The 22,535-nt window shown below is 60.1% G+C and overlaps 2 protein-coding genes across 2 annotated transcripts; one reads left to right on the top strand and one right to left on the bottom strand.

Annotated features, from left to right (window-relative positions):
- The first annotated feature begins 33 nt into the window (after positions 1–33).
- Positions 34–5,521, top strand: LOXL4 (lysyl oxidase like 4). Its single transcript, XM_054163760.1, has 14 exons — positions 34–349; positions 550–728; positions 882–1,093; positions 1,701–1,739; positions 1,853–2,069; positions 2,209–2,392; positions 2,653–2,807; positions 3,086–3,253; positions 3,460–3,622; positions 3,753–3,996; positions 4,259–4,374; positions 4,472–4,608; positions 4,814–4,925; positions 5,035–5,521. The coding sequence occupies exons 1-14, from the start codon at positions 73–75 to the stop codon at positions 5,103–5,105; spliced, it is 2,274 nt and encodes a 757-aa protein (XP_054019735.1). The 5' UTR covers positions 34–72; the 3' UTR covers positions 5,106–5,521.
- A 1,540-nt stretch (positions 5,522–7,061) lies between these two features.
- R3HCC1L (R3H domain and coiled-coil containing 1 like) lies at positions 7,062–21,321 on the bottom strand. The gene is made up of 7 exons (XM_054163800.1): positions 21,274–21,321; positions 14,564–16,014; positions 8,339–8,514; positions 8,157–8,227; positions 7,943–8,038; positions 7,618–7,758; positions 7,062–7,439 (listed from the first exon to the last, which is right to left on the bottom strand). The coding sequence occupies exons 2-7, from the start codon at positions 15,998–16,000 to the stop codon at positions 7,384–7,386; spliced, it is 1,977 nt and encodes a 658-aa protein (XP_054019775.1). The 5' UTR covers positions 16,001–16,014; positions 21,274–21,321; the 3' UTR covers positions 7,062–7,383.
- Between the last annotated feature and the right edge of the window lie 1,214 nt (positions 21,322–22,535).

The raw sequence follows: 22,535 nt of genomic DNA, 5'->3' as shown, positions 1-22,535 counted from the left end.
CCCGCAGCCTGTCATGGTTCCTAAGGGCTCAATGTTGGGTTGTCCCCAGGCATCCCCCTCCCAAGAACCACGATGGTGGTACCTACTGGCTCGAGCCCCATCCTGCTGCTGGTGCTGCTGCTGTGCTGGGTGGTCCCCAGCGGGCAGGAACCGGCCCAGGTGCAGCTGCGGCTGGCGGGGCCGCGGGGACCAGCTGGGGAGGGCCGGCTGGAGGTCCTGTACCAGGGGCGCTGGGGCACTGTCTGCGACGATGGCTTCGACTTCCACGCGGCCACGGTCGCCTGCCGGCAGCTGGGTTACACCGCAGCCATCACCTGGACACATAGTGCCACCTATGGCCAAGGGGAAGGTAGGGGGCAGGTGGGAAATGGGGGAGGGAGGGTGGCAGGACGTGCTGGCGAGGGCGGTGTCTTTAGCGCCGGCTGGGAAGACCTGGGTGAGAGACTGCAGGTACAAGCAGCCTGCGGTACTGGATTGTGCCCATGGTGCTGGGAAGGGAGATGGGAACCTCCCTAACGGTGACTCCCAGCCCTGAGTGTGTTCCCTCAGGTCCTATCTGGATGGACAACGTGCGGTGTGGGGGCAGTGAGGGCTCCCTGGCAGAGTGCACCCACAATGGCTGGGGCACCAGTGACTGCCATCATGGTGAGGATGCTGGTGTGGTGTGCTCTGGACAGCGCCTGCCCGGTGGCCTTCCCGAGGTCACCACCTCTGGTCACCTGGGAAAGGTGAGTTGGAGGCCATGCGGTTCCCCTGTGCCCAGCAGGGTAATACAGTGATGACTGGAATAGAGCTCTCTGACCCTTGCCCTTGTCCCCATTTTGAACACCCTGCCCTCAATGCTGGAGCCCCCATGCCCACCCTTGTGCCCACCACACCAGGTCTCAGGGCTGAGCCTGGAGGAGGTGCGGCTCAAGCCCATCCTGGCACGGGCCAAGCTGAGCATGCCAGTGATGGAGGGTGCTGTGGAAGTGAAGCACAATGGGCGCTGGAGGCAGGTGTGTGATGCTGGCTGGACCAGGAACAACAGCCGTGTGGTCTGTGGGATGCTGGGCTTCCCCCAGGAGAAGCAAGTCAACATCAGCTTCTATCGGTAGGGATGCAGGACACCTGTATCACACCTGTGGGGCATGGGGGGCAGGGTGCCAAGCTGGACATGCTGTGGGGACAAGAGACTGGAGTGTGCTGGGGAAGGGATATGCATGTGGGTGAATGTACAGAGTGTTGGTATGGCCTGGCTATGCCTGGGTTGCCTTCCTGGGACCTTGATGAGGGCCTCAGCAGAAACTAGGGAGCTGTGGGACCAATCACCAGCCACGGCCAGCAATGTGTGGGTGGGAGGAGAGGAGACGCAAGTGACTCTCAGCCCCTCAGCCTGGGTCTATAAATACAGCCTATAATGAGCCCCTGCCAATGCCAGGAATCGTGCAGTCCCGCCAGGGCACACAGCACATCTGGCCTTGGCACGGTAATTGCCAGTGGGGAGGGCAGGGGGGGTGAAACTAGATGATCTTTAAGGTCCCTTTCAACACAAACTGTTCTATGAATCTATGAATCCATGAATCCATGTCGTGGGAGGACTCCATAGCTCCAGCTCTTGCACAGAGTGCTGGGAAGGGTAGGGATGATGACGTGGGGGATTTGGAGCCCTGCAGGATTGGTATGCCTCCCACTGATGTCCCTGTTCTCTGCACCTGCAGAAAGCTCTGGAACATGAAGCTGAAGGACTCCAACTCCAGGTAGGCTTGGCCCTGAGCAGGGCAAGCTGGGTGGGCACTAAGCACCTGTGCTGGGTGAAGGAGATTCTCTGGTGCCCAAGATGACACTGGCCCTTGCTTGTCTCACTCAACAGCCTGAAGACCCTTAGCCAGAAGAACAGCTTCTGGGTCCACAGGGTACAGTGCCAGGGTGCAGAGCCCCACCTGGGCTGGTGCCCCATGCAAGTGGCCCCGCTGAGCCCCCGCCAGCATGCCTGCCCCCATGGCATGCATGCCATTGTCAGCTGCCTCCCTGGCCCTGCCTCCCAGAAGGGCAAGGGCAAGGACAGGAGCAAGACCTCCCCTGGAAAGGTGAGACCTAGCATAGCCCTGCACCCTGTCCTGCCAGTGGAGGGTCCTGGGGTAGGGCAGCACCCAGCTTCCCTGTTTGCACCCATGTCCATGGTGCAGGTGAGTGGCTGTGTCCTGACCAGATGCTCCCCATGCCCAGGTGCTCCCTGTGCGGCTGCGAGCAGGCACCCATGCTGGTGAGGGCCGGGTGGAGGTGCTGCGCCACGGGCAGTGGGGCACTGTCTGCGACAAGCAGTGGGACCTGGCTGCAGCCAGCGTGGTGTGCCGGCAGCTGGGCTATGGGACGGCAAAGCAAGCCCTGGTGGGAGCCCAGATGGGACAAGGTGAGAGCATGGCAGAGACTTGGGGCACCATTGGTCTTGAAAGTGTGTGATGGGTAAAGCCCTTGGTTTACTGGGTGCTGCTGGAGCATTCTGGGATGTCCAGGCACCTCCACACAGCCCTGGGATAGGGCTCCCTTGTCTCCTGCCATTGGCAGCACTGTTCCCATAGAGAATGCCTAGATCAGGGGAAGGAGGGTGGGGGTCCTCCCTGCTCCAGAATGGGCATGGAGCAGGGAGCACTGATCCTCCCTCGGCTTCAGGCCTGGGGCCCATCCACCTGAGCGAGGTACGGTGCACTGGCCATGAGCGCTCCCTGGGCGAGTGCCGCTTTCGAGATGCTGAGCAGAGCAGGTGCCAGCACGAGGCTGATGTTGCTGTCCGCTGCCACATGCCCCATATGGACTTCCAGAGCCAGGTGAGCCCCTGCCCCATTACCTACCCCCTTGTCCCTCAAGCTCTGTGCCCGGTGTGGATGGTCAGAGCAGCCTCGGGGTGGCTCAGGGGATGGTGGGACACAGAGCAGCATGCCCATTGGGGTCTGAATGATGAGCCTTTGGCAAAAGTGGGTTTGGAGTGAGGAAAGGAGGAAGAGGAATATGAGAGAGAGGTTCAGCTGAATGCATGGGGCTGCAGCACCGGGATGGAGGATGGGGATCTGCCCAGCACTCCAGCTCATCTCCTCTCTGCCTGCAGGTGCGTCTGGCCGGGGGCCGCAGCCCCGAGGAGGGTGTGGTGGAGGTGCTGGTGCCAGTGCAGGGGCGGCTGCAGTGGGGTTCGGTGTGCGGAGCGCAGTGGGGGCTGAACGAGGCCATGGTCGTTTGCAGGCAGCTGGGGCTGGGCTTTGCCAGCCACGCCCTCCAGGTGAGTGGGATCCTAGACTGGGGCCTGAGCTGCAAGGAGTCCAACATAGCATGGGTGTGGCATTGCTGGGGTGTCTTGGGTGGGACAGCCCAGGGGAGCAAGCCCTGGTGGCAGTGCTGGAGCAGAGGAGCTGGCAGGAGAAGTGGAGTGGGTACTCACAGAGGGTGTGAGGGCTGGTCCAAATCCTGTGCTTCTTCTCTGCCCAGGAGACGTGGTACTGGGCTGGCAGCCCCGATGCCACCCAGGTGGTGATGAGTGGGGTGCGCTGTGCCGGCACCGAGCTGGCCCTTCAGCAGTGCCAGCACCATGGCCCTGTCCACTGCCCCAGTGGTGGTGGACGCTTCTCGGCAGGGGTCACCTGCACTGCTCGTGAGTACTGGGAGTCCACAAGGTACTGTTGGGAGGGGGCGCCCCCAGCCTCCTGGCACAGAGAGTGGAAGGGATGGCTCTGTGGGCTGGGGATTGCCTTCTCCAGCGCCAGTGATCCCTTCCATGCCAGATGCCCCCGACCTGGTGATGAATGCCCAGCTGGTGCAGGAGACAGCCTACCTCGAGGACCGGCCACTGGAGCTGCTCTACTGTGCCCACGAGGAACGCTGCCTCTCTGGCTCTGCTGACCACATGCAGTGGCCCTACGGCTACCGGCGCCTCCTCCGCTTCTCCTCCCAGATCCACAACCTGGGCAGAGCTGATTTCCGGCCCAGGATGGGGCGCCATGCATGGACCTGGCACCAGTGCCACCGGTGAGTGGCCTATGGGCAGAGGCTGGTAGGGGGCTGACCCCTCCCTAGGCCAGGCAGGGCATGGTGGCACCCATCCCACAGAGGCTGGCCCGCCTTGGGTAATTGGCAGCATACATGCTGGCACTGTCATTATGGCTTTATTTGGCTTCAAGGCTGTAATTTGCTCAGAGCCTCTGGGTGCTGCCTGGTCCCTGGGGCGGCTGGGCTGGCCATGTGCTCCTTGGTCAGATGCCAGCCTCACGGCCAGTCCCTGTCCCTGCAGACACTTCCACAGCATTGAGGTCTTCACCCACTATGACCTGCTAACGCTTAATGGCTCCAAGGTGGCTGAAGGGCACAAGGCCAGCTTTTGCCTGGAGGACACCAACTGCCCTGAGGGTAGGTGCCAGCTGCAGAGCAGCTAGTGACTTCCCTGTCCTGCTCCCCAAGATGGGACTCTGCTTCTGCCCTCCTTCACCTCCTCTCCCTCGTGCAGGGCTGCAGCGACGCTTTGCCTGTGCCAACTTTGGGGAGCAGGGGGTGAGTGTGGGGTGCTGGGACACCTATCGCCACGACATTGACTGCCAGTGGATTGACATCACCGATGTACCACCAGGCAGCTACACCTTCCAGGTACAGGGATGGAGGGGTAGAGGGAACACTGAGCCACCAGAGCTCAGATGCCTTCCATGGGCACCATCAGCACCCCTCACCCTGTATACTGGAGTTCTGCTCTGCACCCCACAGTGTGTGCCATGGCTCTCCCTGTGCAAGGTACAGCTGTGTTCTGGGGGAGGGGGAGAGCAGTGCCCCCAGACCTGCCCTTCATTCTGTCCAGGTGGTGGTGAACCCCAAGCATGAGGTGGCTGAGTCAGACTTCTCCAACAACGTGATGAGGTGCCAGTGCAAATACGACGGGCAGCGCATCTGGATGCATGGCTGCCACACAAGTACGGAGGGCTGGGAACAGAGTGGGCAAGACAGAGGGAAGTGGTGGAGCTGGGGGTGCCACTGCTGGGGGGGTCCCTCCCCACCCACCCATGCCATTGCTCTCCCCAGGCGATGCCTACGGTGCCGATGTGGTGAGTGATCTGGAGCGCCGGGAGCGCCTGGCCAACAACCTCGTGTGACGCCTCCAGCATCAGCACGGTCCCGGCAGCGCTGCAGGGCAGCTCAGCTCCCTCACCCCAGACCCTGCACCCCAGCAGCACCAGGCTGAGCTCAGGGACTTGAAGACTTTTATTTATTGATGCTGCCACAGAGGATGGCAATGAGCACCAGGGCCAGCAGGGAGTACCCAGGGATGTCGAGCCCTGCATGGTGAGCAGGACCTGCGAGAGGGGTCCAGGTACCACAAGAGCCCTCACATCTTTGGCTCCAGTACCCCCCTGTACAACTACCTCAGCCTGCCTGCCTGGCCCCCACCCCAGCAGGCTCAGGATAGGCCCTGGCCACTGCCATCTATGCACCAATCCTGTCCTCAATAAAGGTGCTGTGTGATGGGAGAGGGATGCTGTGCTATGGGAGAGGAGGTACCCCCTTATCAACCCCACCATCCTCTGTTCCCTTCCTGTGTGCTCTTCCCCACTAGGACCACAATTCCACACCCCACCCAGGAACAACCTCAGTCTAAGCAATCTCTCCCCAGCCAGGCAGTGTCTCCCCTGCCACCCAGAGCTGCCAGCTCCCTGGCCGACTGCCTGTGGCTGGTGTCGAGCAACTTTGGTTCACCACCAGCGGCCCCACAAGCCAGGCCACCCTGGCCCCGAAGTGGCTGATTCCATGCACACAAAAGGACCAGGCCAGTTCGGTGACAGTACAGGCCAGCAGCCACTCCACTGGCCACTGCATTCGCAGCCACCATGGGGGGCTTTCCTAGGCTGCCCTGGAAGCTTCCCAGCCCCAGGAGCAGGGATGGGGCTGCTTTGCCCCTCAAAGACCTTGCTCCTGGGCAGAGCGGGGACACCATGCCCTTTCTCTGTTTCCTTCCTCCTGTGGTTTCTACTACTTTTGGAAAAATAAATAAAGGGGAGTATTTGTCACCAATCCACACCGCCCAGCACCATGCGCTATCGCTCCTCTCCTTGCATACCCCTGCCCATCTCCAGCCTGCCAGCAGACACCAGGTTAGGGGGTTGCAAACACCTGCCTCAGCCCTGCACAGCCAGGACAGGCTGGGCTGTAGCCACACGTGACAGTTCCCACACGTGGTGGGACCGGTGTGAGGTGCTGGAGTGGCCCGTGGCCAGGAGCCGTGGCGAGGCATGTGCGGCAGAAGCTTGCTCCACCGTGGTCAGGCTTCACGCCACGCCAGACGGTGGGTAAGATGCTTTCCACATGAGAGCAGCTTCTCGCCCTGGAATTTCCACCGGCTGAGCCACGAGTGGCCAGGATTGGCAGCCAAGACGTCTCCCAGCTGGCAGAGCTGCTGGCGCAGGCAGCCACTGCTGCGGGGTCGTGACCGGCTCCACCGTCGCCAAGCTGGGGGACAGCCAGGGGACACGGGGCAGCTACACGAGCCTTTCAGTGCAGGCTGGGCTGAGGCAGGAACGACCAAAAACACACAGGCCTCTAGCAGAGGAGGCGGAAAACCACCATCCCTTGACAGAGCCCCACAAACTGCATCCCCAAGAGTCTGGAAGGACTACAAGGCAGGAGAGCTGGGGCACCCAGAGCTGTTTTTTGGGTGTTGAGAGATGATGCAAAGCAGAGGAGCCAAAGGCAGGTCTGAGTTGCCTGCCTGCCCAGGGCAGGACAGGAAGCTCCCAGCTCACCAAGGCCAGCCTCGCAGCCACATCACAGCCCTCTGCAGGGCCAGGAACGTGGCCCTGCCCGTGCACCAACAAGGACCCTGCTGTTCGGGGCTGCAGCTGCTCTGCAAGAAATAAACAGGGTCCCTGCCAGCACATTCCTGTCTGCTGCCTCCTGCCTGTACCCCCCACCCATCCACAGGGGACACCCACCACCTGGGAGGGGCAGACATCCCCACAGCAGCAGTGCAGCCCCTGGCACGCAAGCCTCCCCAGCACACAGGAGCAAGGAAAGCCACAGCCAAGCCCAGCACAGGAAAATACCACGGTATTTATTATCAAAATAAAGGACAGAAACTCTCACTTGCAAGGCCCTCTCAGGTGGCCAGGGCCACCCCACACAGACCCATGCGCTTACTGCTGAGGTCCCCATGTCCTGTTGGCTGCTCGTGTTGCAGTGGGCAGCACTGGGAGTCCTGCCTGACAGTCAGCATCCAATTGCCCACGTCCTGCTCAGCCCTTTCAATGGAGCAGCCAACTGCTTTGTGGTGCAGGATCTGCCCCAGCTCTTGGATGCAGGGTGCCCTGCCTGCCCAAGGTAAGCAGCTCAGGCACCCCAGCAGAGGTCCTAGTGGGGCTGAAGGTGCAGCCTCCCAGCTCAGTCTCGGCCCTCCCAGGCATCCTCCCGCTGCTTGTTCTCCAGGCGCTTCCTCTCTGTAGAGATAAGAGGGTCAAGCCCACATCCTCATCGCCCCATGGACATCCAACTTTCCCATAGAGGTGGCCAGAGCCCACCCCCATGCAGTCCCCTCCCACCTAGCAACTTGTGAGAGGGAGCATCCATGAGGAGGGTCCCTGCACACCATAGCACCCCAGAGCATCCATATCTCACCCCGGGCTTCTTGCAGCTTCCTCCGCTCGGCATCTCGCTGGGCTGGTGTCTGGTTGCTGCGTACCCCCAGGGCACCAATTACCAGCCGCCTGGCCAGGACAGCCGACGTTTCAGGGCGCTCCTTGGCCGGCTGCAGGTAGTCTGGGTGAGCAGAGATGGGGGACGTAAGTAGAGGCATCCCAGGAGGGGGGGAGAGCTGGCACGGCTCTGCGGCACTTCAGTGCTGTGGAGCTGCTCTGGGGGCTCCATTCCTCCCCAGTCAGGGGGATGAAGATGCTGCAGAACAAACACCACAGCACAAGCAGCATGGGACAGCATCACTTACCAGCATAGGCCCTGGCTTTGGCTTTAGAGGCACGGGTAGCCTGGGAAAGAGGGCGTGTCTTCACCATCAGGTGCTTGGTGCTGAGGGCATCAGATGCTGCAGGGAGAGAGCAGCGGTGTCTGCATGTGGGGCCAGCCCCATGTCCAGAATTCAGCCACAGGAGAGGCAGAGATGCCTCCCCTCTGCACATCCCCAGCCAAACTGGGAGCAGTACCTGTTATAGGGCTGGAGAAGATGCCCAGGGCATGTGTATCATCCACCCACTTAATATCAAAACCTTTTTTCCTGCCAGAGGGAAGCATAGTAAGACATCAGATCCAGGTGGGCAGGGGTCCAAAGGAGACCCCAGGCAGGGGACCCCCAGCACTGGGGACAGGGCAGTGCCAGAAAACTCACTGATAGCTGCAGAAAACACGCATCAGGTCCTCGGTGCGGAAATCCGAGGGGAAATCATAGATCTCGATGACATGGGGCAGCTCAGCATCGTTGAGGTCTGGTGGGGTGGGCTCAGCCCTGTAGTAGTCAAAGCGGGACGACTGCTGGCTCTCACGGTGCTTGCCACCCCCTGAGAGCTGCAGGGGTGGAAGAGGGACAGCACTGAGCAACCCATGCCTGCCCACCCCACACCAACTCTCGATCCATGGCAAGTGCTCCCTGTGAAGTGCTCTGGCCCCTGCGCTCTCCCCAGCACTGCAGATGGATCCGTCCTGACATAGTAGGAGTTACCCACCGGGCCCCTCACAACACACACTTGCTTTTCCCATTACCAGCACCCCTTCACTTGCCATGCTCTGCAGTCCCACCAGGGACTGGTAGGTAGGCTGTGGTAGGAATGGCACCAGTGACACAGCATGTGCACCCCCCAAGCACAGCTCTCCTTCCATAGTGATGTACTGACCCAAAACAATACATCAGAGGAACAACAAGAAGCATGACAGCACGGCCAGGAGGAAAGACTGACGTCTGCCTACCATGCAGGCATGCAGGAGCAACAGGCTCAGCATGCTCTGACTGCAGCACATGCACCAGAGCAACCCATTGGCACCCCAGATGCCAAGATGGAAAAGCCAATACTCCCATGAGGAGCAGGTTCTGTTGGTTAATCACTTGTGCCACTTAAAAATGTATGCCTTATTTCTCATTTAAACTTGTCTGGCTTCACTTGCCAGCCAGTAGTTCTTGTTCTGCCTCTCCAGTGGATTAAAGAGCCCTCAGACCCGAGTCCCCTCCCCACAATGGCACTTGCTTAAGCTGATCAGGTCCCTTCTCAATCTTCTTCTTGATAAGCTAAATGGGTTGTGCACATTTATTATCTCACAGTGGGGCACTTTCTCCAGCCCTAAAAGATGATGGCTGTAGTGCCCTCTCATTTCTTCTCCCATCTCTTTCCCACTGACACAGGGCTGCAGCCACCCCCTGTTCCACTCTGCCCTGCAGCATCCATACAGGTAGGTACCACTCGCTGCAACTCTGCTTCCCAAACTGCACCATGTCGGCAGCTGAAGGGATTCACAAACCTGCTCTAGGCCAAGCACAGCCTGAAGCTGCCAGCAGCTCCCCAGCAGCCCCTAGAGCACGGGGCTGGTGCAGTGCTGGGTAGCAGGTACATAACTCAGCCAGGTTCCCAGCTCAATCCTCCAAGTGCACACCGTGAGCTGGAAGGTTAGAGACCATAAATCCCAGCCAGCTCAGTCAATAAAAAGCGCTCATTCCGGCAATTTTATGGGGAAGATGGATTCACGGCAGGTGAGGGGGTGCTGCCCGTGCGGCTGGATACCGGCGGAGGGTAGAGCTGAGTTATGGAGTTCACGGGACAGGCTAGCAGCGTAAGCGAGTCGCCTGCCCTGCCACCATCACCCATTAGCTGAGCATACCCCTGCGGGGCAGCACACTCATCCAGCATCTCCCGGCCACTCAGGGCAGGCAGAGGAGCCACCCCCAGGCAGAATGAAGCCCTGCAGTGCCGCTTGAGGGAGCAGAGCATCAGGTAATGCCAGGCGCCGGAAGGATGATTAGAGAGCAGGAGTGCAGAGTGCTGGAGCGGTCCTTGACCTTCACAAATCACCGAGTGTGGTGGGGCGGCAAGGACAGCAGCCGTCTGGCAGGTGGGCTCAGCTGTGCAGCAGGCACAGCTCAACAGGTCCTCTCATACTGCCTGCCTAGGCACGCAGGGTGCCCACAGCCTCCCAGTCATGAAGCAGGGCATGGAGTGGGAGCTGCGGTACAGCCCTCACCCCTGACAGACACCTGGCACTGGGAAGGGTCTGCTGACAGATGGTGGAGGCAGGAAATGAAGCCTGTGCATCGTGCCTCACTGCTCTGTAAAGATGTACTCTTGCTGGAGCACATTGGAGGGGCCTGTGGCCACTCACTTACCCTCCTGCTCACTTGCTGAGATAGCACCTCCAGTGCTGGAGGAGCAGAGCTGGGGAATTGCCCCCAGCACACACGCACCATGGCCCCCAGCACACTCGCACCATGGCCCCCAGCACACTCGCACCATGGCCCCCCAGCACACTCGCACCATGGCCCCCCCAATATGCACCATGGCCCCCCCCAGCACGCACCATGGCCCCCCCCCCCAACACGCACCATGGCCCCCAGCACACTCGCACCATGGCCCCCAGCACACTCGCACCATGGCCCCCCCCCCAACATGCACCATGGCCCCCAGCACACACGCACCATGGCCCCCAGCACACAAGCACCATGGCCCCCAGCACACTCGCACCATGGCCCCCCAACACGCACCATGGCCCCCCCCAATATGCACCATGGCCCCCCAGCACACACGCACCATGGCCCCCAGCACACTCGCACCATGGCCCCCCAGCACACTCGCACCATGGCCCCCCAGCACACTCGCACCATGGCCCCCCAGCACACTCGCACCATGGCCCCCAGCACACTCGCACCATGGCCCCCCCCAGCACGCACCATGGCCCCCCAGCACACTCGCACCATGGCCCCCAGCACACTCGCACCATGGCCCCCCAGCACACTCGCACCATGGCCCCCCAGCACACTCGCACCATGGCCCCCCAGCACACTCGCACCATGGCCCCCAGCACACTCGCACCATGGCCCCCCCCAGCACGCACCATGGCCCCCCAGCACACTCGCACCATGGCCCCCAGCACACTCGCACCATGGCCCCCAGCACACTCGCACCATGGCCCCCCAGCACACACGCACCATGGCCCCCCAGCACACTCGCACCATGGCCCCCAGCACACACGCACCATGGCCCCCAGCACACTCGCACCATGGCCCCCAGCACACTCGCACCATGGCCCCCAGCACACTCGCACCATGGCCCCCAGCACACTCGCACCATGGCCCCCAGCACACACGCACCATGGCCCCCAGCACACTCGCACCATGGCCCCCAGCACACACGCACCATGGCCCCCAGCACACTCGCACCATGGCCCCCCAGCACACACGCACCATGGCCCCCAGCACACACGCACCATGGCCCCCCAGCACACACGCACCATGGCCCCCCAGCACACACGCACCATGGCCCCCAGCACACTCGCACATGGCCCCCAGCACACTCGCACCATGGCCCCCAGCACACTCGCACCATGGCCCCCAGCACACTCGCACCATGGCCCCCAGCACACTCGCACATGGCCCCCAGCACACTCGCACCATGGCCCCCAGCACACTCGCACCATGGCCCCCAGCACACTCGCACCATGGCCCCCAGCACACTCGCACCATGGCCCCCAGCACACTCGCACCATGGCCCCCAGCACACTCGCACATGGCCCCCAGCACACTCGCACCATGGCCCCCAGCACACACGCACCATGGCCCCCAGCACACACGCACCATGGCCCCCAGCACACTCGCACCATGGCCCCCAGCACACTCGCACCATGGCCCCCAGCACACTCGCACCATGGCCCCCAGCATACACGCACCATGGCCCCCAGCACACTCGCACCATGGCCCCCAGCACACACGCACCATGGCCCCCAGCATACACGCACCATGGCCCCCAGCACACTCGCACCATGGCCCCCAGCACACTCGCACCATGGCCCCCAGCACACTCGCACCATGGCCCCCAGCATACACGCACCATGGCCCCCCCCCAACACGCACCATGGCCCCCAGCACACTCGCACCATGGCCCCCAGCACACACGCACCATGGCCCCCAGCATACACGCACCATGGCCCCCAGCACACTCGCACCATGGCCCCCAGCATACACGCACCATGGCCCCCAGCACACACGTACCATGGCCCCCCAGCACACACGCACCATGGCCCCCAGCACACACGCACCATGGCCCCCCCCAACACGTACCATGGCCCCCAGCACACACGCACCATGGCCCCCAGCACACTCGCACCATGGCCCCCAGCACACTCGCACCATGGCCCCCAGCACACTCACACCATGGCCCCCAGCATACACGCACCATGGCCCCCAGCACACACGCACCATGGCCCCCCAGCACACACGCACCATGGCCCCCCAGCACACACGCACCATGGCCCCCAGCACACTCGCACATGGCCCCCAGCACACTCGCACCATGGCCCCCAGCACACACGCACCATGGCCCCCAGCACACTCGCACCATGGCCCCCAGCACACTCGCACCATGGCCCCCAGCACACACGCACCATGGCCCCCAGCACACACGCACCATGGCCCCCAGCACACTCGCACCATGGCCCCCAGCACACACGCACCATGGCCCCCAGCACACACGCACCATGGCCCCCAGCACACACGCACCATGGCCCCCAGCACACTCGCACCATGGCCCCCAGCACACACGCACCATGGCCCCCAGCACACTCGCACCATGGCCCCCAGCACACTCGCACCATGGCCCCCCAGCACACTCGCACCATGGCCCCCAGCACACACGCACCAAGGATCCTGGCACACCATGCTGGCTGATGGAGAGTCCACCCTGCCTGCAAGGAAATAGTCAAAATGCTTAATTATCTTCTGTGTTCAAACTGATTTCTACTCTGAATTTGTCCAGTTTCAGCTTCCAGCCAATGGATCTCGCTATGGTGTTTTCTCCTGATAGATTAAAGAGCTGTTCCCTATCAGAAATCTCTCCTCCACACAGAACGTCATAAATCTTGCTCTCTGCTGGCTATCTGCAGCGCATAAGGATTCAGCTGCGTGGATGAACACTACTAATTTTCTTGTCCTTTTTGTTAATTAACAAAATTTTCAACTTCCCAAGAGCCTGTGCCCCCTCTGAACAGCCCCATGTGCCTGCTGAGAGCTCAAAGGGCTTGGGAAGCACCAGGCTCAACATGGGAACCTGCAAGGGGGTGAGGATAGCAATTTTAATTGAAAAATCCCTTTTTCATTTCTTATTCACCCGTTTTAGGAAGCTCCTCAGAATGCTCAAACTTTGCTCAGAGCTTGTGCACGAAGGAGCTAATGCAGATGCTCCAGAGCTGTTCAGTTAGCACTGGTGCTGCATGGCACAAGTGGGCTGCACCATAAGATGGGCCCTCCTTGATCTGCTTCCCCAGCAGGGCCAGGCAGCTGCTCCACTGTGCCTGAGGACTAAGCTGTGCCCCCAGTTCTGCTGCACAGAAAGCCAACACCATGTAGAGCAGCTGTTCTCAGAGCAGCAGTGCTGCCCTCCTCACAGTGGCACTCAACCCAGCCTCCCGGACGGAGAGTGGGAGACCACAGCTGAGGGGAGCACAGCCAGCCAGGGATGGATTATCCAAAGCTCTTTCACATCACCCTTCAAGCAACCCCAAAAGTAAGCTCTGTGTGCCCCACTTCCTGTCCCAGACCCATGCCAGGCTTTGCAAGTGCACACCAGCCTGAGCACAGCCACAAAGGACAAGGTGCCCCTCAGTAAGGATGCTCAAGTTAATCTTATCCCTTCCCAGAGGCCGCTAACAAAAGCTAATGGCTACTTCACACCCTGCTTCCAACCTGAGGTGGAAGAACACTGACTGTAACAATATGAGCACTGTTTGTTACTTTGGGCACATTAATGTTGTTTGGAAAATTACCCATTTGACACTACTGATTTAAAATGCAATAAGGGACACCCAGCCTCACTGCAGGAGCCGAGCTTCCCATGCAAACTGCAGGAAAAAGCCATGGCTCTGGATGCTAAGCCGCTAACGGTAGCAAATCCAGTGGCACACACGCAGCAGGGGATGGTCATGAGCCACAGCTGATTAGGAAGCTGCAGCTCTGAGGAAATCCCATTGCTCCTGCTGTGGGAGCCCATACATCTCAGCCCATCTCTCTGTCACCAGCCCCAGTTTCAGAAGGGTGCAGCTGCAGCTCATGGCACGCCGGCAGGTTTTACCGCTGCACTTCAGGGACTAGAGACAGGAGATCTCCCCAAGCCTTTACCCAACCCGCAGGACAGGACCCAGCTTGGGGGTATGGTGGAGGTCCCAGGTGTTTTGGCACTGCAGGTAGCTCGTGCCCACGAGGATGACTGGGAGTGACAGCAGGCAGCACAGCCAGATGCAGCCAGATGCATCCCCAGAGGACACAGCGACAGCCAACCCTCACAGACCCTGTCCCCACATTCCAGCAGGCAGCAGCCACCATCCCCACAACACCCCCCCAATGGGCCCTGCTCACCAGACATACCTCCTCTAGCAGACGTGGGTCCAGGCAGTCCCCATCATCGTTGAACAGGGCATCCCAGCTCTCCTCAGCACCCAGGCTGGCCTGACTCAGCGACCCAGCAGTGGTCTTTTCTGCCTTTGGGGAGCTGCTGTGGAGACCTCCATCTTCTTCCTCAGCCTTCTGGCCACACCAGTGCTGCTGTGGTGTGCCCATGTCCCTGTCTGCCCCTGCTAGCTCCTCTGCCCAGGCCTTGGGTGAGAGCCCCTCTACGCCATGGCACAACAGCTCCAGAGGTGATGGGTGCTCATGGCTGTCCATGGGTGCACCCTCCCACATGCTGCTCACCAGCTCCTTACCAGCACCAAGTGGACTACTCTCAGCCCTGGTGGTGCCATCTGTGCAGGCAGAGGTGCTGCCCATTCCCTCTGCAGCAGGCACCAGGGCACCCTCCCCACTGGGATGCCCAGCACAAGCACTGCTCTCCTCCTCGCCAGGTGGGAGCTGGGATGAGCTGGTGATGCCCTGCTTTAGGGTGCTCTCCCCTGGGTGCACTGTAGTTTGGGCTGTGCCACCCATAGAGCACCCGGGTTCACAGCCAGCAGTTCCTGGTGCATCCAAGGCACTCTCTCTGGCAGGCTCAGACATGTCTTCCTCTGGCACCTCAGCAGCACATCTCTTGCTCTGCTCTGTCAGGAGATACTCCTCGATCCTCCTCTCCTCCTCCTGGTCTTTTGGACATGCAACCTCCCATGGCAGATCAGGCACACTGCCCTGGTTGCCCAGCCCTGCCAGCTGTAGATCCTCTCCTGGGCACTGGGAGAGGTCCCCATATGGATCCGGGGTGTTGTCCCCTACATTCTCTGACATGCCACTCGGCCCTGTCTGAGATGCTGGCACTGGGCTTGCAGAGGGCGTTGGGCTTGCAAAGTCACCCCTAGGCCCAGTGGTAGCCTCCATGGTCCCAGAGTGGACACTTGGTGGAGATGGAGGGTCAGTCTCAGTCCTCATCACCTGGTGGCCATGGCTGAGCTCCCCAAGTCCTTCACCATGGGATGCTTTGTCCTGCCCATCCGAGGGCTGGGCAACAGCTGGATCCAGGCATGGCTCCCAACTGCTGGGTGATACCCTCAGGTCCTCTGGCACCACAGAGAAGCTGCCTCCCAGTCTCTGGCAGTGCCCAGCAGAGGCTGCCTGTGGATCTTTCGGACTGGCATGTACCTTGCTCTCCTTTCTCACCACTCTGCTCATTTGTGTCCTGGCATGGGGGCTTCTCCTCTGTCGCTCACCACTGCCCCGGCCGGTGTGCTGTGCCAGGTGTTGGTTCTCGAGCTCGTGGTGGTGTCCTACCAGCATGTCCCCTGCCGCTTGTGCTGCCCTCTCCCGTCGCGCTTTGGGCACGTAGAGGGCCATGTCAGGTTTCCTGAGGCGTGGCCGGCCGCCACCTGCCTCCTGCTGCATGGTGCCACTGCTGCCTGTCAAGAAGAGACAGTGTCACTGCCCGGCCTGCATCCCGACAGCCCCGCAGTCAGGCACGTGGTGGACAGCCCCTGCCCAGGCTGGTGAGCCGGCGCCCCAGCCTGGTGCCCACCCTTGCTCCCACAGCAACAGACAGCAATGGACAGTGGAACCCCAGCTCTGTCCCTGTGGTAGCAGCTCTGCAGATGGGCTTTGGCACCCAGAGCACCCATGGCCCTACAGCCTTCCGTGGGGTGTACTGGGCTGGGAGGAAGCAGAGAAACCCCACCAGCATCACTGTAGTGCCTGTTGCATTCTAGCAGCTGCTGCCTGGGATCCCCAGCCCAAGGGGCCAGTGGTGGCATTCAAAGCAGGACACACAGCACTTGCAGCAGCTGTGCACTAAAAAGCCATGGAGAAGCCCTCAGCAGCGATGGAGCACCAGAAACCAAACCCCAGCCGGGGGACATCTCAGCACAGGACCATGGCTGCTGCCCAGGCACGCCGCAGCACTGCTCCCTTGCTGCCCCATCCCGGCAGAGATTTATTTTTCATCATCTTTGGCAGCAGCAGGCACGCTGCACACTGCCAAGCCCCCCTGCCCCTATAAATATGCATCAGGCAGGGTTTATGGAGACGGATGGCGTGGGGGGCTGAGCTGTGGTTGAGGGGAAGGCAGAGTGGGGCCGGGCCGGGGCCCCATGATTAATCACTGCCCACTCTGTTCAGGGGGATTCATCAGGGGCCGTTGTCAGGTAAATCACTGGAAAAACACCTCTTCAGTAATTAATGTGAAGTGACGGATGGACAGCCCCCGGGCCCATTAATCTGGACCATCAGCGCCGACTGAGATTATGAATGTCAGGATGCATAAACTGCCGGCCGATCAATAGGGCCAGGAACCCATCCAAGGCTCTCATTTCCGAGGCACCTCCGGTACATTATCCTCCCTTCCACGCAGCCCCCGGCTGAGGCGCGAACGCTCCCCGTGGCCCTTCACCGACAGCCGGCAGCGGTGCTGGGAAGGCGAGGGGAGGCCAACCGCTGGCTGGAAAGTGGCCGGGGCTGCCCGTGCCACTCAGCATCATCTTCCCTCCTGATGGATGGATGGACAGACGGCTGCCTCAGTGTGATGGATGGGCCTCTCATGGCTCTCTGGAAACCGCTTGCAAGCCCAGGAAGGGCAGTGCTCCCCAGCATCGCTATGGTGACCGCGCCTGCACCTCATGCCACAGGCGCTGCTGCCCACCTTTGTGGCATGACACACAGGCACGGGCACCACAGTGATGCTGGGCAGTATCCCAGGGCTTCCCCAACCATTTTTCTGTCCCTGCAGCTCTTGCCATTTCCAATCCCCCCCCACCCCCTTGATACACTAATTTTGCTGGCAGAACAATCCCCTTTATCTTTATCGACCGTAAGAAAAGAACGTATCCTACAAACCCTCCAAGGTCTGGATTAGTCATTTTTCAACACAGAGGCATTATACATTTTCTCACCGAGCAGCAGCCCAGGAGCTGGATGGGAGGGGGCACTGGGAGCCCCACTCTGGCACCACCATTTCCAACCAACTGCACCAAAGCACACTCTACTAAAGCACTTTTCCCAGCGGAGCCCAGAGTATCAACCTATGTGACATCATCAAACAACTTTGGAGGGTGGGGAATCACTGATCCCCCCAGGTTCTGCTTCCCTAGAATTTCCACCACAGGGACCAGCCAGGGGCAGCATCACTCCACACACACTCTGTGTCACCTCCAAGAAGAGCCTTCATACACAGGATTTATGGGCTCCTCGAAAGCTTCTTGTTCACCTTGCTTCACCCTCCAAAGCAGATGGTGCAGCATTAACCAGACGGCTGGTGCTAGGAGCATCCTCTCCCCACACAGCTTTGTCTCTGCCTGCCACATACTGCTGGGGAGCAGCAGCTTCCCACAGCCCAAGAAGCAGCACAACAAGGTGGTGGCTGGCCCACGCTGGCAGGGATGCTGCAGCACTTTTTTTTCTCCCCACAGGGCTGCAAAGCTCCTGCCCCCAGCCTATTACACACTTCATCGATGCCACGGCCATGCGTCGGCACCAACTGATTTCATGCTCCAGGAGGCAGAGCAACAGCCCTGGCTTTGGGTCTCATTCACACTACACTGGGCAGGGCAATCCTGCCACTTCCAGACTCCGGGACCAACCATGGCCTGCAAAGCTAGGCAGTTATAAGCAGTGCATCCCTAGATGGGCCCATGCCACCCTAGAAGCTGCCCTGGTTTTCAAACCCAGATGCCATTGCAGGACCAAAGGTAGGCTCAGACTGGGCATGCCACTGTACTGTGGTAAAAGTGACTCTAGGAACACTGCCCAGATGCCTGGCAGATAATGCCCATCAGCCCAGCACAACACAGCCTGGCATGGCCAGGGAGTATCAGCCACAAGGTGGCCAGAGCTCCCCACAGGCACAGGCTCCTCTCACACCGTTCCCAGGAACACGTTGCTCACGGGAAGATTGTGCTCACAGCATGAGTTTGCGAGCAGCTGCCCAGGCAATATGCTAACCTGAGTTTCTCCTCTAACAACCATCTGCAGCACAGAGAGCACCATTTTCTCCCTGATTTCTCTTCCCCTCCTGTCCAGGGAAGGACTTCATGAACAACAGCAAGACAAGGCTGATCACGTCACAGACCCTATATCACCCTGCACAGTGCATAACCGAATCTCTCCATCTCTCCGTCCCTGCCCAGTAAGTGAGGACACTTACAGTATAGCTCCAATGGCAAAGCCAGAGCCTCCACCACCTTCTCCCACTGCAGGCAGAGATGCCAGCCACAGTCTGATGCAGGGAAGCTGGGGATGGGCACGGATGCTGGGCTGCAGGGCTCACATGGAGCATGCCAGTTCCCGGAAAAGTTTTGGTGCCACCCAGCGCCCTCCCAGCAGGCTGCCGCATTTCCTGGCAGGGAGTTGTATTTTTAGCCTTCGAGGTTTCTAATTCCACTCAATCCATACGCCTGTCGATAGAGCAGATAACCTTAAAGCCTTCACAGTGAACGGGGATGGCAGCAGGGGACCAGGAGCCTTGGGGGACAGCCCGCAGCCTTGCCATGCAGCTTGCGCACCCACAATGTCACTCTTTACAGCCTGCCACAGATTGGGCTCTTTGGAAGGGAAAAAAAAACTGTACAAACAAGACTAATACAAAGGTGGGCACAAGGAGATGCTAAACAGCCCCTCTGGGGAACCCACCGCTCACAGGACTCATCCCATGCCAGGCACGTGCCATGGCACGCTCACTGACTGCACAACACTAGCACCTGGCAGCCCACCTAAGGATTGTCACAGCTTTTGGCTACCCTGCACCTCTCTTGCTCTCAGCAGAGCTGAAAACCAGCCTCCTCCAGATCATGCAGCAGGGAAGGACCTGGACACCTGGTGGGGAGAGGCAGAGCAATGGTAAGAACTCAAGAGCCACTAGCACAAGGCAAAGCAAAGCGCTTCAAGAAGCTGAGAGTCACATCCCATCCAACACCTGCCTTCAGCCCTGCAGGCTCTAAGACATCCCTGTCCCCTGTTGCCAGAAGAAAGCTGCTCTCCAGCAGCTGGAGCAAACGCTGGCTATGCGAGGAGGTGGCAAAGGCATCAAAGGCGCTGAGAAAAGAGAGAGATTTCATTCATGCATTTCATTTGCGATGCTCTTAGGAGATACCTGACACAGCTCTCCTTATCTTTTGAATAAGGAGATACTGGGAACAAAAAGGGGGGAACGTTTCAGATAGCAGGATTTGTAAGTCAATAGTGTCCCCTCGCAGCTGCAGAAGGGAAAAGGGACAACAAATCAGAAGGAGTTAACATTCGGAACACTAAGGGGAATACAAAGGACTTCACAAATATACCCAGGCAGAATCAGCACAAAAGTGAAAAGGTCTATTAATAAACAAGGAGGGAGAGAAAATTAATGATGGCTCAAAAATAAAGATGACTCAAAAGAGCAAAATTACTGTTTTTAACCAGAAAAATGCAAATGAGGCAGAGGCCTCACAAAAACAGCTGCAGGGAAAGCAAACCCAGCATGTCCACACTGACTCAGTCACCTGGCTAGCACGGCCTGCTGACACACAGGCAGCACCAGGAAGAAACCAGGGCCCTGGTGATGGGCAGAGCAAACCAGGTGATGATTTTCTGTGGAGGAAAAAAAAAAAGGGCACTACATCTGGATCCAGGCACAGGATAAACCCTGTGCCCATCCCTAGCACAGAACATAACATGAGAAGACAGGATCCTGAACATCTGAGTGTGGATGAAGGACATTGCTTTGCCCAGTGGGAGTTATTTCGGAAGAACTGCTGAGCAGAGCTTTTGGACAAGGCAAGCACCACGTAATTTAGATGAACTTCAGAGTATTGGTTTATGTCTCCCAAACTTTAACTTGAATAAAACAATCATAATTGAATTTGCTGATGATACCGAGCAGAGAGGTGTTGCAAACACTGGCCAGAGCAGACATTCAAAGGATCCAAGAAATGTAGGCAGGAAGCACACAAGACCCAGTCTAGGAAAATTAAGGTAAAACAACCCAAAACAGGTACTTGGTGGGCAGAAGCAGCCTGGAAAGCAAGGGCCACATGTCCACGGTACATTCAGATCAGAAAGGAGGTGACCCAGCTGACCACCCCAAAATATGCAAGGGGCAGAAGTTAGTCACTGGTATGGTGCCATGGCCCACACTGGAGCTGTGACAGCCTCACAGCAGGCAGCATGCAGAGCCCTGCACTTAGCATAAAGGATGGGACACCGAAAGCATGAAGTACCGGTGAAAAAAAAAACAGCAGCCAGGAGCACGCTTTATGAGCCATGGGAACCCGGTGCACCGAGAGCCTGGAGATGCCACAGAACTCCCTCCCTTTGAGCATGACCCCTGACTCGGTACGCTGGGGAAAGTTACATGTAGTCTGCAAGGTGCCAGGTTACCCAGGTGTTCTGAGGGCTGCACGCCAGCGGAGACGGGAACAGGCTTGGGAGAGGGCCTGGGGCTTGGGCGAGGACGTGGGGTAGGGGTCAGGGGTGGGATACCGGGATGGGGGACAAGGCAGTCACATGGCGGGGGGGGGGAAGGGGAGGGGGGAAGGAGGGGCGGGAGGGTCAGGGCAGGGACAAGGGATAGGGGACTGCGAGACAGGGAGCACGGTGTGCGGCCCGGGGCCCTGTACTGCTGTGCCCCTGCCCCCAGCACCGTGCTGAGCCAGGCCGGGCTGCTCTAGGCCCCGCCGCCTGCCAGACCCCGCTGTTACCAGTGGCTTCGCCGGATCCCCCGCCGCTCTGCTCCGCGCCGCCGCTTCCGCCGCGTCAAACCCGACCCGCTCCGCCCCGCCGCGGGGAGCGCCGGGACCTGTAGTGCGACGGCGGCGCCCGCACTGCCCGCCCCGCGAAGCCTCGGCGGCTGCCCGTGCCATGCTGGCACCTCCATGGCACAAAGGCATCCCTGGTCCTCATCGCATCCTCGAAACTGAGCCTGCCACGGGCAGCCCCGGTGCCAGCGCTGCCCGTCCTCCCCCAGGCACTACCCAGGAGCCTACCCAGGAGCCGGGGCAAGGGGACCGAGGGCAGGGTCCTGCGTGGTGGGGCGAGCACGGTGGGCGCAGGGATGCAGGAGGGAAAGAGACCCCGTCCTCCCGGGTGACCCCACGAGCCGTGGGTTTCCCGCTCCCGTTCTATGTTACACAGTAGGGAGCAGCGGCGCTAGCAGCGGCGCTGGCTGCGGCTGCCCTGGCTGGGCCGGCCGCCACCCGCTGCCGCCAGGGGCACCGGGGGAACTGCCAAGGGCTGGGGCACCCCCGGGCCTCAGCCCGCGCTGCTGCCGCCGCCTGCCCAGACAGCGGGCGGGGGAAGGTGTGTGCGCCCGGCGGGTTTGCTCTGCTTCCTTCCTGGGGTTCGGCGAGGAGCAGCCAGCCTACGCCGCAGACCATGCGCGGAGCGCTGCTCGGGAGGCGGCGGGGGGAGCACTCGAGGGACTCGCGTCCGCTGCTGCTGCGGAGCTCTCCGAACCGCGGCCTGCGGCTGCGATGAAAAGATGGGGCACCGGGGCTGGGTGGGTGGCACGGGGAATGCGGGTAGCCACGGGGTTTGCTGTCACTGTGGGCCAAGGAGAGACCAGGGCCGTGACCTAGCTGGCTGGGGCACAGGGCTGAAGAGGCATTGGGCAAGCTGGTGCAGCTGCCCTGGTTTGTCTGGCAGATGGAAAGGGGGTTTCTGTGCCACCACCACTACAACCAGCTCCCTAAGAAACCAAAGCTCTCCGATGCCATTCCCAAGAAGCTGTTATCCAGGAAGTCTCATGGTGCAGGTGAGGGAGGGGTGCATGCCTCTGGCACCATCTGTAGATCTTCACACACTGTGCAGCTGCTGAAGGATTGAGAGTCACAGCAGCTTCCTGCCACCCTAGCAAGATGCCACTGAGATACAGAATGGGGTATCAATGCATGGGTCTGTGCCAAGCATATTATCCCTTCTCGGGTGCAGCTACAGGGCAGGGACTGCTGATGCCTGAGGTCTG

Source organism: Dryobates pubescens, chromosome 8 (assembly GCF_014839835.1).
Source record: "Dryobates pubescens isolate bDryPub1 chromosome 8, bDryPub1.pri, whole genome shotgun sequence".
Lineage (NCBI taxonomy): Eukaryota > Metazoa > Chordata > Aves > Piciformes > Picidae > Dryobates > Dryobates pubescens.
Note: the sequence above shows the minus strand (reverse complement) of the source record. Positions and strands in the feature narration are given on the sequence as shown.